This window comes from Lacerta agilis, chromosome 8 (assembly GCF_009819535.1).
Source record: "Lacerta agilis isolate rLacAgi1 chromosome 8, rLacAgi1.pri, whole genome shotgun sequence".
NCBI lineage: Eukaryota > Metazoa > Chordata > Lepidosauria > Squamata > Lacertidae > Lacerta > Lacerta agilis.
The window spans coordinates 78358420-78371631 of NC_046319.1; the positions used below are offsets into that span (position 1 = coordinate 78358420).

The following is a 13212-nucleotide window of genomic DNA, read 5'->3' on the forward strand; positions in this document are numbered from 1 at the left end:
ATTAGTTCATTTTCCCCGGCCCCCTGCTGAAAACGTTTGGCCTACCATCTTATCCTGCCCCCTGACCTACACATGTAGAATGGATACCTACCCCCCACCCCACCTAAAAAGCTGACCCACTTAAATTGAGCTTGCTTCTCTACTTAGGGCTTTCCACCATCAACTCACTTGAGTGTCTCTCCCGACATCTGCAGGTTGTAATTGCGTTCTGGCTCGGGCAGGCTGTGGAAATCCAGCAAACATGGGTGCAAGCGCTTGTTGTCATCCCGGATCTGAAAAGGGGGCAGAGGCGCGGAATGTGATTCAAGCACCCCTGTCCGAGTCCTCCCTCACTTGTCACAACTAAAGGTTCAGAGGCCCAACTCAGGCTTGTTTTAGGAAACGGCACCTTCTCCACCTATATATATTAATTGGGGGTGGGGTGGGGAACAGGAGTCCCATCGGTGGGCACCGAACACTCACGGGGCCGTAAGTCCACCCTTGCTCGATGCGAGTCAAAGCCCAAAGTTCATGGATGTTCTCTGCCAGTTTCTCCCGAATCCGCTCAAGGTGGGGGGGCAGTACAATCTGCAGAAAAGGAAAAGAGGAAAGTTAGCAGGGAGATGAGGCACAGGTGTCACCGGAATAAAAGATTCCTAACTACCTATAGGGACGCGAGTGGCGCTGTGGATTAAACCACAGAGCCTAGGGCTTGCCGATCAGAAGTTCGGTGGTTTGAATCCCCGCGACAGGGTGAACTCCCGTTGCTCGGACCCTGATCCTGCCAACCTAGCAGTTCGAAAGCATGTCAAAGTGCAAGTAGATAAATAGGTACCGCTCCGGCGGGAAGGTAAACGGCGTTTCCGTGCGCTGCTCTGGTTCGCCAGAAGCGGCTTCGTCATGCTGGCCACATGAACCGGAAACTGTACACTGGCTCCCTCGGCCAGTAAAGGGAGATGAGTGCTGCAACCCCAGAGTTGTCTGCGACTGGATGTAAAGGTCAGGGGTCCCTTTACCCTTTACCTTTCAACTACCTATATTTGTTGTTGTTGTTCAGTCGTTCAGTCGTGTCCGACACTTCGTGACCCCATGGACCTATATAGCCTTTGGCAAACCTGGCAACTGCTTGCCCCAGAAATCCCTCGGCTTTTGGGCTGGCCAATTTCAACCTGACCCCACCACCTCCTCCCCACACTTTGCTCCCCTGGTCCTCTATACCTGGATGGTATCCACGGGGTATGGCGTGAAGGACGTGTGGGACAAGGACTGCGTGGGCCCCAGGAGGTTCCGGAACCCGTTGAAGTCGTGTTTATATTCCTTGATGGGCTCCACACGCATCTTGTCACGTGGCAGGAGGCCCTCGTAGCAGGGGGCGTAGCCCGGTGGGGGCAGGAACTTGAAGTCCCCATGGCGGCCCCCCAGGAGGAACCTCACCCTGGCAGAGGGAGGGCAAAAGAGAGAGAGTTGGGCACCGTCCCCCTTAAGGAAAAACACCTACTGTTTAAACGTCTTTGGGTAGAAAAGCAGGCTAGAAATATTAGCACTGTCCCGCCTACGGGCTGAACAACAGAACCCCGCCCCTGCTGCCCCGCCCCCATTCTCGCAGGCCTTGATTGGCTGAGAGCCTCACTCCAGTTTTCTGAATGGCCGTGATGGGCTCTTTGACAAAGCAACTTTCCAGGGGCCGCATGCGAGTGGTGGAGGGGGCCAGAGGCAACAACTGGGTAGAGCAAGGGGAAGATGTTACTGCTCCTGGCGGTTTCCTTTGCTGTTGCGTTTATGGCTTTTCTCTTCAAAAATTATATTCTAAACAGAATATGAAGTAGCAATATGGACAGTACTAATTACAATCTGCTACGATAACCAGGAGCCGGTCCAAACACTTGCTCCTCCTGCTCCTGCTACCCCCAAATTTTCTCCTCTCTAGATCTAAAGCGATGTGGCTCTCCTATTTGGATTTTCAAAGCATAGGAAACCTTCAGATTTAGGGAGGAGAAAGCGTTGGGTGACAGGAGTTGGAGAAGAATGCCACAGGGATGAGGGGGGAATTAAAAGGGAGGCACGCAGGGTTTGTGATCTGCATCAAGGCAAGGTGCAGACAGGCCCTAAAATGAATTCTCCTCCTAACAGAACGTTGACTCAATTGGGGATTATCCCTCTTCCTTAGTAGGTTAGCACAGGTCTGGGGCCTGAGCCTCATTTTCGTGCTTTGGGCTTACTTGATGCCAGCAGAGAAGCTGACCACAGGGAAGAAGAGGCCGTCCAGGTTGAAGTCCTCAAACATGCCCTGGACAGGGAAACCGTTGATGCGGAAAGAGATGCTGGGCACGCTCAGATCGAGGCAGCAGCTCACCACGTCGTCCGCCCCCAAGGTGTGCTGGCCGGGGGATGTCACGGCCCGAGCCACGCGGCCTGTGCCGAGGAGAGAGGGATCACAGAACGGTAGGAATCTCAACTAGATCATACAGGGCAGGCGACCCTGAGACAACATACAATGAATCCATAACACGCGGGCCTTCAACCCAAGACTCCTCTTCACGTTGAACCCCATGGATTCGGTGGAATTAACGTAGCATCCTCCTGCTACGTTTTACCTCTTGCCCATGTAACATTGCTCCTAAGACAAACCACAGAAGCTCGCCCCTTCCTTGGCAACCATCTGCACCTCCTATGAGAAGCTCCCCTTGCTATTCGTGTGCCGCCACCAACTTACGAGTGCTGCAGTGCAAGAGATTCTTTATTGTGCATATAGCCCACCTTCTCTCCAAGGAGCTCCAAGATGGCACGCTTTGCCCTTCTCCCCATTTTTCACCCTCACAACAACCTTGTGAGGTAGGTTAGGGCGAGAGAGGGTGCCGGGTGGACCAAGGCCATCCAGGGATCTCCATGGCCGAGTGGCGATTTGAACCCCGGTCGCTCAGGACCTAGTATGGCACTCTAACCACTGCACCATCCGGGATTTAAAAAATGGGACCACGTGGAGAGAGATGACTAGACCTCTGTGCATGCAAACCCCCAGAGTCCATGCAAGTAGGGAACCTGTTTTTAAAACATCTAAGACCAGTAGACCTATATTTCTGGCCAGGATTATGGGTTAGTTAAACGTTATTATTGTTAATGGCATTACTCAATGCTATCGATTAATGATATAATTATTGATATTATTGTTATTGGTTACTAGAGCGGATGGGGCGATGTGGAATAGGTGGGGGGTTGTCTGCCTAGATTTGTTTTGTGTTACGTGTGTGCATATTTTCAATTATTTTGGTGACTGCGTTATACGTGTTCTCATCTGGGTGGTTTTTGTTTGTTTGTAATGTTTGGTAATATCTGTGAGATTTTCTAGACGATACACAAGCTCCCTCCTGAAATTCAAGAGGCCATTTCTGGTTCTTTAAAGCACACCTAATTCCTTCCCGCTTCCCACTCAAGCCTCCCTCTTTCAATTACTGTGTTGCTTTAATGGCATTGTTTACTTGCATATTTTAATTACGGGTGTTTATATTTCAGCGTTTTAATGGGACTGCTTTGCCGCTAATTATAACTGTGTGTTTTAATTATGGGTGTTTATATTTTAATTGCTCGGGCTTTTATACTTGAAAACCATACTAAGAAGCCCATCTTGACAATAGTAATGACATCTGGAAGACCACCTCCTTCCCATATAAACCCTCCCGGGTGTTGAGACGAGCAGAGGGAACCTGTTTCGTAGTTTCACCTCCCTCAGAGTTTTAGGGGGTATGGCCTAGGGAGAGGGCCTTCTCTGTGGCGGTCCCTAAGTTGTGGAACTCCCTGCAGAGGTACAACTGGTATGTTTGCTATACAGCTTTCGGCAAATGCCAAAGACAAACCTCTTTATCCTGGCCATTGACACCTGAGACGTCTGTTCTCAGGACCAACCCTATTATTGTGACTGTACTCCATTTTAACTTTTAAATTTCATATCGTTGTGATTTGCCGTGGGACCTGCTGGCGAAGGGCAGGTGACAAATATAGTAACGGCAATATTAATAAATAACAGCAATAACATTTCCTCCCATTGCCTTAGATCAGGGTTTCCCAAACTTGGCTCTCCAGCTGTTTTTGAACTACAACTCCCAGCATCCCTAGCTAGCAGGACCAGTGATCGAGAAAGATGGGAAATGTAGATCAAAAACAGCTGGAGACCCAAGTTTGGTGGGAAACTCTGTCTTAGATGCTGCATTTGTAAATGGAATCCATTCGGGCCTCAAGCAACAACAACAACAACAACAACAACAACAACAACAACAATTTATTTCCATGACTTACCCCAGCACAACTGGGCAGCTTCCAACAATTATAAAACCACAGTAAAAGCCCAATCAATTTATTTATTGCATTAGCCATATGGCCATAGCACATAGTAAAAGACCAGGCAGTGGCCTGGCGCGATTATACAAAGAATACTACAGATACAATTAAAACATTGGGTGTAAAATCGTGCTGGATAATACAGATAAAATAGAGAACAAGAGCAGGGCACGATGACAGTGTCCATGTCAGGAAGATACATAGGACTAAGGCTAAGGCAAGTTAGGCGAAAAGGTGGTCCTGAGTTTCAGGGCCTGTAATGTATAGATGGCCACTCCACGTGAAATCAAGGGGTTGGCATCCGCCAGTAAGTATTTCATGCGGTCAACGTCCCTGGTGATAGTCGGCGGGATTAGAGGGAGGTCTTATTGAGACATATATTGGGCAGTAGAGGGAAAAGTGAATAAAGTCCTCTCTCTTTCCTTTGTTGCATGGGCAGAGTCGAAGATCCAGAGGAGTATTGGAAAATACACCCTGTAAGAATGCTGTGGGGATGGCATGAAATCGAGCTAGTGTGAAGGCCCTTCTTAGCGCAGGATTTATCAGATCACTCAAATAGTGGGCCAGAGATCTAACTACCTTCACGCGGGGGAACCACGTGGAGAGTTTGGCTGTACAGTAAAAGCATCAAACATAAAAAAAATACAGGACTGCCTCTGTTTGTCTTCTAAATGCCAGGTAGTCATTTATTTCCTTGACATCTGAAGCCTGAATGGTGTGTGCAAGGTGTGTGAACAACCCCACGCAGGTGCCCTACCTGACCACAGGTGCAGGCCGTCGAAGCCAAAGGAGTAGAGGTCATCCCCGACGCCGTTGCCTCCCCAACCTTCCCCGCCTCCGGGGTAAGGGCTGTATCCTTCTGCCATGGCCCAGCCAACCCGCAAATGGGTGGCCTGAGAGGTCACGAAGGGTTCCACGTAATCCACAATCATCTCGTAGTACCACTTCTTGTACTGGGTGGAGCCATCGTGCGTGCCCAGGAAGATGTTGGGGCGCATGCTGTTTAAGAGGGAGGAAGAGCAGGGGTACGAGGAGGGAGGGTGAGGAAAGGAGGGAGGAAAAAGGAAAGACTGCCCAGACCCAAAGGGAAGAGGAAACCAAAGGACTTGATGGTGATTTGGGGCGGTCTCTCTGATGGCCTTCCTCCGAGTTTAAATTCTTTGATCCCAGTTTAATTCCAAGATCCTAGGTTAGGTTAAACTAAAAATTAAAGCTGCATAAGGCAGATTCTCTGCCAAGGGAAGCTTGATTCTGCTATAACAAACTGGCTAAAGTTACGCAATTTCTCTTACATGCACCATTTATAATGAAACATTTGCTATCGTGTCCAAGTCAGATTATGCAGAAGGGCAAGGGAACCGAAGCTCTGCTGCCCCCGCGTCTGGGGAAAACTTATTCCACCGCCCCTCTAGTTTCTGAAGGTGATGTCGAACTGACTCAAAACTCAAAACATCCCCTGAAATGGTTGGTCGTTAAGTGCACCGATTTCAGTGGGTCTACTCTGTAATATGGCTAACAGTGGGTATCATCCTGATATTTCAGCAATCGTCTGCACACCTTTGGAACTCATAAGGACTAGAAACGTAAAGGAAAGTCTAGTTATGTTTCCAAATTTGTATTCTGTGCTGTCCGCCCCCCCCCAGCAGAATTGTGACGTATGTGATGCCACATTAAATCGGGGAGAGCACCAACCTGGTGACATAGTTGATGAGCTTTGTCTGCAGGAGTAGGTCCCTTCCTGGGAGCAGGTTTTCAGTGATGAGGTTTTGGTTAGAGCGGACGGCCACACCGTTGCAGACACACAGAGAGCAGAGGACGTCCAGGACCTGCCAAGGGGGCACCAAAATTTATTTATTTCCTAAAACTTACATACTGCTTGATAGTAAAAAAAAACAAATCAAAACCCCCAAAGTGGTTTACAAACAGAATAAAACAATGGAGTTGTCAGCAAAAACAAAACAAAACCAAGCCCACAGTTAAAAACAACTATTTAAAACATTCAAAAAATAATAATTAACATTGATGATAAGGTTAAAAACCAGATTAATGAGCCAGGCTCATCAATTTCAATGGGTCTACTCTGAATAGGAGTTAACACTGGACACGATCCAAGTGTGCTACATGTGCTCTTCCCCTGGCCTGTGCCCAACATGTTGCAGAGAAAAAAGCTTATTGCCGACTGATGCCCGTCTGCGAGAAGAGGAGTAAGTGGCGCATGTGTGGCTTGACTTACCTTGTGGTTGCGCCCGTGTTTGTCCAAGAGCGAAATGATGGACTTGATGTGGTTCTCCTGGATGATGTTTAGAACTTCAGGGCTTTCAATGAGCACACAGTATAAAACCTCCAAGATGCCTGCCAGACAAGACCAGGGTGGGAGAAAGAGAGGGAGAGAGGGGGGAGAGAGAGAGAGAGAGAGATAGAGCACATACATGTTATCTTCACAACAACCCTGTGAGGTAGGCTAGACTGAGAGTGAGTGACTCGTCAAAGGTAAACCAGCGAGCTTCATGGCCAAGTGGGAATGTGAACCGTGGTCTCCAGGTCCTTGTCCAACACTCTGACCATTACACCACACTGGCCAAGCTAATGGATAATGGTTGATTCCCCATAATTTTAGGGGAATTTTAGGGGAACTATAGCTATACACAAGACTCCATGCTTTCAACACTGGGTTATGTTTCCTCTCCAACTGTTTCTTTGTTTTAACATAGATAGATAGATAGATAGATAGATAGATAGATAGATAGATAGATAGACAGACAGACACTAGCCTTCCTCATCTTGGAGTTTTTGATTTAAAAAGTTTTGGACTACAACTCCCATCATCCCTGCCAACTGCCAGAGGATGATGGGTATTGTAGTCCAAAACTTCAATAGTGCTCAGATGGCTTGAAGAAGACTTTAAGATCACGGTATAGGACACCCCCGACCAACCCATCTGCTCACCAGAGGAGGCCTCCAGTCGATCCAACTTGCTGACCAGCCAGTCCAGGTTGTTGGAGAAAAGGGCGCAGTTGGCCCGGTTCCCACGGATCAGTGAAGCTGCATGGAGGGACACCAAGGGAAAGGACGTGCATGTTTACTATCTGGCTAGTTACTGCCACAACATTATTGTCAGGCAATTTGATTTTGCAACTGCGAGATCAGACCAAAGGCCTGTTATCTCGTTCAGCATTGTGTCCTCACAATGGCTAACCAGAAGCCCACAAGCAGACATGATGGCTGGAGCAGCCTTCTCTCACTCGCTCACGATCCTTTTACTTTAAATTATGGTTTAAAAGTGACACGCAAACCTGGCCACTAAGGCCCCATCTGCATGATACATTTCAATCGGGGTCATACCCCTTTAAATAGTCATACCTTGCCCCGGAGAATCCTGGGAAGTGTGGTTTGTTAAGGGTGCCGAGAGCTGTTAGGAGACCACCCCACTATTCCCCTTACAGAGCTACAGCTTCCAGAGTGGTTTAATTGTCCATCCTGTTTCTTAAGTGACTGGTTCCTTAAGAAAAGGGATGAACCATTAAACAACTCTGGAAACAGTAGCTCTGTGAGGGGAATAGTGGGGTGGTCTCCTAACAACTCTCGGCACCCTTAACAAACCACACTTCCCAGGATTCTCTGGGAGCAAGGCATGACTATTTAAAGGTGTATAACACTGATTAAAATGTATCATGCATGCAAGGTCCTCAGTTAATTGCTCATGAGTGACCAGCCGAACTCCGTAGCTTCCTTTTAATGGTTTTATTGTGCAAAACTATTTACAGTGCAGAGCTAACAAATCATGTCTGTCTCATCCATCAGCAGAATCTGGGAGTGCCCCTTTCTGGTTTCTGCCCCAGCATAAGAGTCTAGGGATACAAAATCCCCTCCTCCTTTCCCTACGTGGCACCCCTCTGCGCAAATTGGGAGACGGAAGTGGCGTGCCTTCCTCTGCACCAGCGGGGTGTGAGGTCTCTCTAAAATCCCCAGAGCCTTGGCTGCCAGTTCCCTGAACCGCCTCCCCATCCCCACTTGAGCCATCGCTGCTGCTCCCGCTGGAAGAGGAAGTGCTGCTTCTCAGGTGTTGCTGAGGCTCTCTGTAGCACGAAAGCCCTTCCACCACCCTGCGCTGAGCCGGGGACAGTTCCCTGAAAATGCAGATGGGACAGAAGGATGCACGCTCTTAGAAAGCCTTCAGGGGCTGCAGATCTCATAAATCCAGGGGCCGGGAAGGGTTGCTTGTGAAATCTGCAACCAAATCCGGACTGAATCAGAACTGGAAATCAATGCTGACCCCTTTAAGCCCTCCCAAAACTCGCTAGCCATTCAAGAGCACCCTGCAAGCTCCAGAGCTGTATCATGTCGACTTGGACTCGGGTAGCTCTTATCCCAGAGCCCTGCCCTTGGTCTTCATACCGAGCAGCTCGTACAGCAGGTTGACGATCTCCTTCCAGGACTCAGCGGCATCCTCGCCAGCGTATTCAGCAAAGTGTGCGGCAGTGCTGTACACGTTGAGGCGGTCAATGCAGTTCAGAACAAGCGTGATCATGCCCTGCGAAAGAAGCAGAGGTGCCTTCAGCGCCTGGAGTCCTACCTTAGCAAGCCCCACAAGCCCCTGCTGTCTCCACCAGAGGTGGAAAAGCTGTGAGCCTCTCCAAATGGTGTTGGGCAGGGGTTGGCAAGGTTTACCTTGTCTGGGCTGCGGAGATTGCTCCTTGGGTCGGATTGCGTCTGCGCAGGTGCGATTTCCCCCCGCGTCCCCCCCCCCACATCATCCCTCCGGTTTAGCACAGTGCGCAGGGACTTGCCAAGCGGGCGGCTCAGTTCAGGGGCGGCTCATGGGCCGTTTAAACAACCCCAGTGGGCCGCTTGTGGCCCATGGGCCACAGGTTGCCGACCCCTGATGTTGAGACTACAGCTTCCACCATTCCTATTAGCCATGCTGGCTGGGGCTGCTGGGAGCTGGGAATCCAACATATTGGGGGGACCAGTTTGGCGATGGCTTCAAGCAGGCCACCCTCCTAGGCTGAGCCCCCGATTGCTCACCTCCTCCTGGAAGAGGTTTTGCCTGTTTTTGAGGGAACGCAGCTTGGTCTGTTTCTCCTCGTGCTGCAGCTCTTCCTCAGGATGCTGGAAGTAGTTGATCAGGTCCTGCAAGCTGAGAATCATCCCATCGATGGGAAGAGTCACTGGGGTTCCCGACTTGACCTTTCCGCTCAGCGTGTCCAGGCCCCTGGAGAAGGAACGGCCAGAGGTGAGATTAGCATTGGATATGGATGGCACAGAGGAGGAGGAGGAGGAGGAATCACACCCCTAAGATGTCCGCAAGTTAAAATATTTACTTTGTGGAATGCTCCCCATAGCTCCATACCTCTTCAGCTTTGGGTCTTGAAACGTGGCAAGCTGCTAGACCTCATGGCTGCTTAATCAAAGGGAGGAATGGCGAGATAGAAGCGCTGCTTCTCTTCTCGCCAAACTGACCTCTCTCTCCCCTCCTATGAGCAGTTAGGTTTCGTTTTGCATTGCGACAAATTACTCTTAGTCTTGCACATCTATCGGAATGCTTGCTAACATTCCGTGGCGCCACAATGGGTCAGCCAATGGGGATGGCAGAGGGGAGCATGGAACCACAAAAAAGATGACAGGCAGGCAGGTGACAGGCAGGCACAGAACACAACTCAAGCAGTCAATTTCTTGGTTTCCACGGGAGCAGAATCTGCCCAGCACCTACTTGATGAACTGGTTGTAAAGGCCAGAAGTGCTGTAGATCATCCGGGCGGCTTGTGACTCCTCGCGCTGGCAGCGGGTTAGGGAGAGAGCATCGTCCATGTGACCTTCCTGGTGCAAGATGGCCTGTAGGGTGAGCGAAGAAAGCAGGTATATATGGTGGATGCTCAGAGGATTCTCAAATCAGCGATTCTTGACAGTGGGACCTAGGAAACTTTACTCTCTGCGCCACTATGACAGCTGGCCAGCAGAGGGCGCTGTGCTGTGGTGCCACTGCCACAGATAGCCAGAGGGTGGTGCTGCAGCGACCAATCCAAAAGAGACCAGCTGACACGGGGAGCCAATCAGCTTCCACCTGGCCCTATAAAGCTGCGGACTCGGGCCGGGCTCTCCTGTTTGCGGAACTTGCATGCTTTAGATGCTGAATGGTCACCTTATAGGCTCACCCTCCCCTGCACGACTCCTTGGCTCAAGGCCACCAGCCCTGATAGAAAGCCAGGGAGGCCAGCCAGTTAAGCCTCACCTTTCTCTTGAGCAGGCCCAAGCGGAGAGCCTTGGCATCAGCCGCCGCGTACGTCACCCAGAGGCCGCTGTCGACATGCTGCACAAAACACATGGACTCTCCGTACTTGATCTCAGGGGCTCCCATCCCCTCCACGTCTCGCTTCGGAGCCACATCCAGCTTTTCCTAAAAGGGCAAGGGGGAGAACAGAGGGCGCCATGAACTCAGAGGGATTGCAGGGGCACACGGAGGCCACAGGCTGGCGAAGGGGCTATCCTACAATGTTTATTTTATTCAAAAGCAAACCAATAAGACAAAACATCAGCACATGTATGCCATAGGAGCAATCTTTACATTCAGACATATATTTTTGGGCTTTTCTTTTAAAGACACACACACACACACACACACACACACACAACTGTATATTCTGGCGTATAAGACTACTTTTTAATCCAGGGAAATCTTCTCAAAAGTCGGGGGTCGTCTTATACGCTGGGTGGAGAATCTGCTGTCGAGTATATCTCAAACTCTATATTTTAACTGGAAAAGTTGGGGGTCGTCTTATATGCCCAGTCGTCTTATATGCCGGAAAATACGGTATTTGGCATACACCCATGTTTTCCCAGACATTTTGCCAATTCTGATAAAATCCGCCTGAAATGAATGAATGTTCAGTTCTGCTGTTCAGTTGGGCCTGATTATTCCGTTTTAAAATATCTTGCTGTTGCTAAAAGTGCTTGGCTGCTCCTACTTACAAGATTCTCTCCATTTCAATGCCACTTTCAACATTTAGTATTTTCAAATGGCTGTAACCCTTCCAGGGACCTTACAGTGAAGGGCAGGTAAGAAAATGAATTAGTAGTAGTAGTAGTAAATAGTAACAGAAAATCTGCACGGGCGCCATTTTCAAGCCCATTTCTTGGCTATGTCCAGGAAAATCCAGACACACGGCAGTCCTATCTTATGTGTAATTCGCCTTGAGCCGGTGGTTTAGAAGGATAAATCAACGGTCATGACAACAATAGTCATGATAACTCTGTTCGCCCTTGTTGGCCATTTGCCTCTTGTCAGGGAACTGTCCCCCGCGCAGCGCAAGGTGGTGGAAGGGCTCTCGGGATGCTACAGAGAGCCCCAGCCCCACCTGACCAGCAGCACCTCCTCTGGCAGCAGAGGGAGCAGCGAGGCTTCCAGTGGCGAGGGGCAGGCTTTTCAGGGTATGGAGGAAAGGGGCTCTGAAGATGCTGGAGAGACATCACACTCCTCTCGCTCAAAGGGCGAGGAAAGCGACACACAGCTTCCGGTGCCCCAAAGGCGTTGAGGGGTGAAACGAAAGGATGGGAGGCAGGGTTTCCGTATACCGAAGCTCTTTTGTTGGGGTCAGAACCGGAAGGGGCCATTCCTGGATTCTGACAATCCTTGATACAGACATGAACTTATTAGCTCTGCACTGTACATAGTTTGCACAATAAAACTCTTAAAGGAAACTCGGAGTTTTGCCTGCTTACTCATGAGCAACGAACAGAGGACCTTACACCTCTGAATCCCAGCTGTTGTGGAGTCACAAGTGGGGAGAGCTCTGTTGCACTTAGGCTTCCCATTGGGGCATCTGGTTGGCCAGTGAGAGAACAGGGTATTGGACTAGATGGGCCTTTGGTCCAGCACAGCCCTTCTTGGGTACCTAAATTCTCAAAGGCAGAGCACCTTGCTGGAGGAGACTCTTGAGAGTCCCATGGACTGCAAGAAGATCAAACCTATCCATTCTGAAGGCAATCAGCCCTAAGTGCTCACTGGAAGGACAGATCCTGAAGCTGAGGCTCCAAGACTTTGGGCATCTCATGAGAAGAGAAGACTCCCTGGAAAAGACCCTGATGTTGGGAAAGTTGGAGGGCACAAGGAGAAGGGGACGACAGAGGATGAGATGGTTGGACAGTGTTCTCGAAGCTACCAACATGAGTCTGACCAAACTGCGGGAGGCAGTGGAAGACAGGAGTGCCTGGTGTGCTCTGGTCCATGGGGTCACGAAGAGTCGGGCACGACTGAACGACTAAACAACAATAAAGACTGTCCCGTTTCCGATGAGGGCAATAATGGGGGACTCTTCTCACCTTAGAGATCCGGAAGCAGAAAGCTGTGGCTTTGGTATGAGCTTTCTCAGCGTCGACCACAACCAGCCCCTTCTCGTCGGTCTGCGCTAGGTAGCGGCCTGTGGTCACGTGGCGGACGCGGAAGGGCTGCCCCCACTTCATGTGGCTGCCGCTCCAGCTGTTGGGGTGGAAGAAATACTGTATGTTCCCTCTCAGGCAACTAGGACACATCAGGGGTAGCCAATGTGCTGCCTTTCGGATGCTGTTGGGACTCCAACTCCCATCAGCCCCTGCAACCAGCAAGGCCAATAGGTAGGGGTGCCAGGAGTTGTGGTCCAACAACATCAGGGAAACAGCCCAGCAGCTGCCTCTTCAATACATAAGCGACATTATAAAGTAGTCCCACCATTTACTGCTGCGAATACATGGAAGAAGGATATGTTGTGGCCAATTCCCCTCACAGATAATTCCTTTCCTCAGTCGTTTTTATTGTTGCTGGCCTTTAATGGCATGAATTCAAACAATAAAACCATACAAAGTCATCCAAATACATTAGTAATCCAAACACATACAATATATAAAAAGACTAGATAGTCACCATTGAGT

General features: G+C 49.8%; 1 protein-coding gene across 7 annotated transcripts in view; it reads right to left on the reverse strand.

The window, feature by feature from the left end:
- RYR1 (ryanodine receptor 1) overlaps window positions 1-13212 on the reverse strand; it is a 158827-nt gene that overhangs the window by 103302 nt on the left and 42313 nt on the right. For all 7 annotated transcript variants that reach the window (XM_033158477.1, XM_033158479.1, XM_033158476.1 and 4 more), the window contains 13 exons: window positions 12628-12784; window positions 10541-10705; window positions 10022-10143; window positions 9337-9523; window positions 8707-8842; window positions 7258-7353; window positions 6545-6663; window positions 6004-6137; window positions 5069-5310; window positions 2199-2391; window positions 1198-1414; window positions 463-567; window positions 169-272 (listed from right to left, as the gene is read on the reverse strand). In XM_033158477.1, the coding sequence (XP_033014368.1) occupies window positions 169-272; window positions 463-567; window positions 1198-1414; window positions 2199-2391; window positions 5069-5310; window positions 6004-6137; window positions 6545-6663; window positions 7258-7353; window positions 8707-8842; window positions 9337-9523; window positions 10022-10143; window positions 10541-10705; window positions 12628-12784 (1977 nt within the window). The remainder of the gene's footprint in view (window positions 1-168; window positions 273-462; window positions 568-1197; window positions 1415-2198; window positions 2392-5068; window positions 5311-6003; window positions 6138-6544; window positions 6664-7257; window positions 7354-8706; window positions 8843-9336; window positions 9524-10021; window positions 10144-10540; window positions 10706-12627; window positions 12785-13212) is intronic.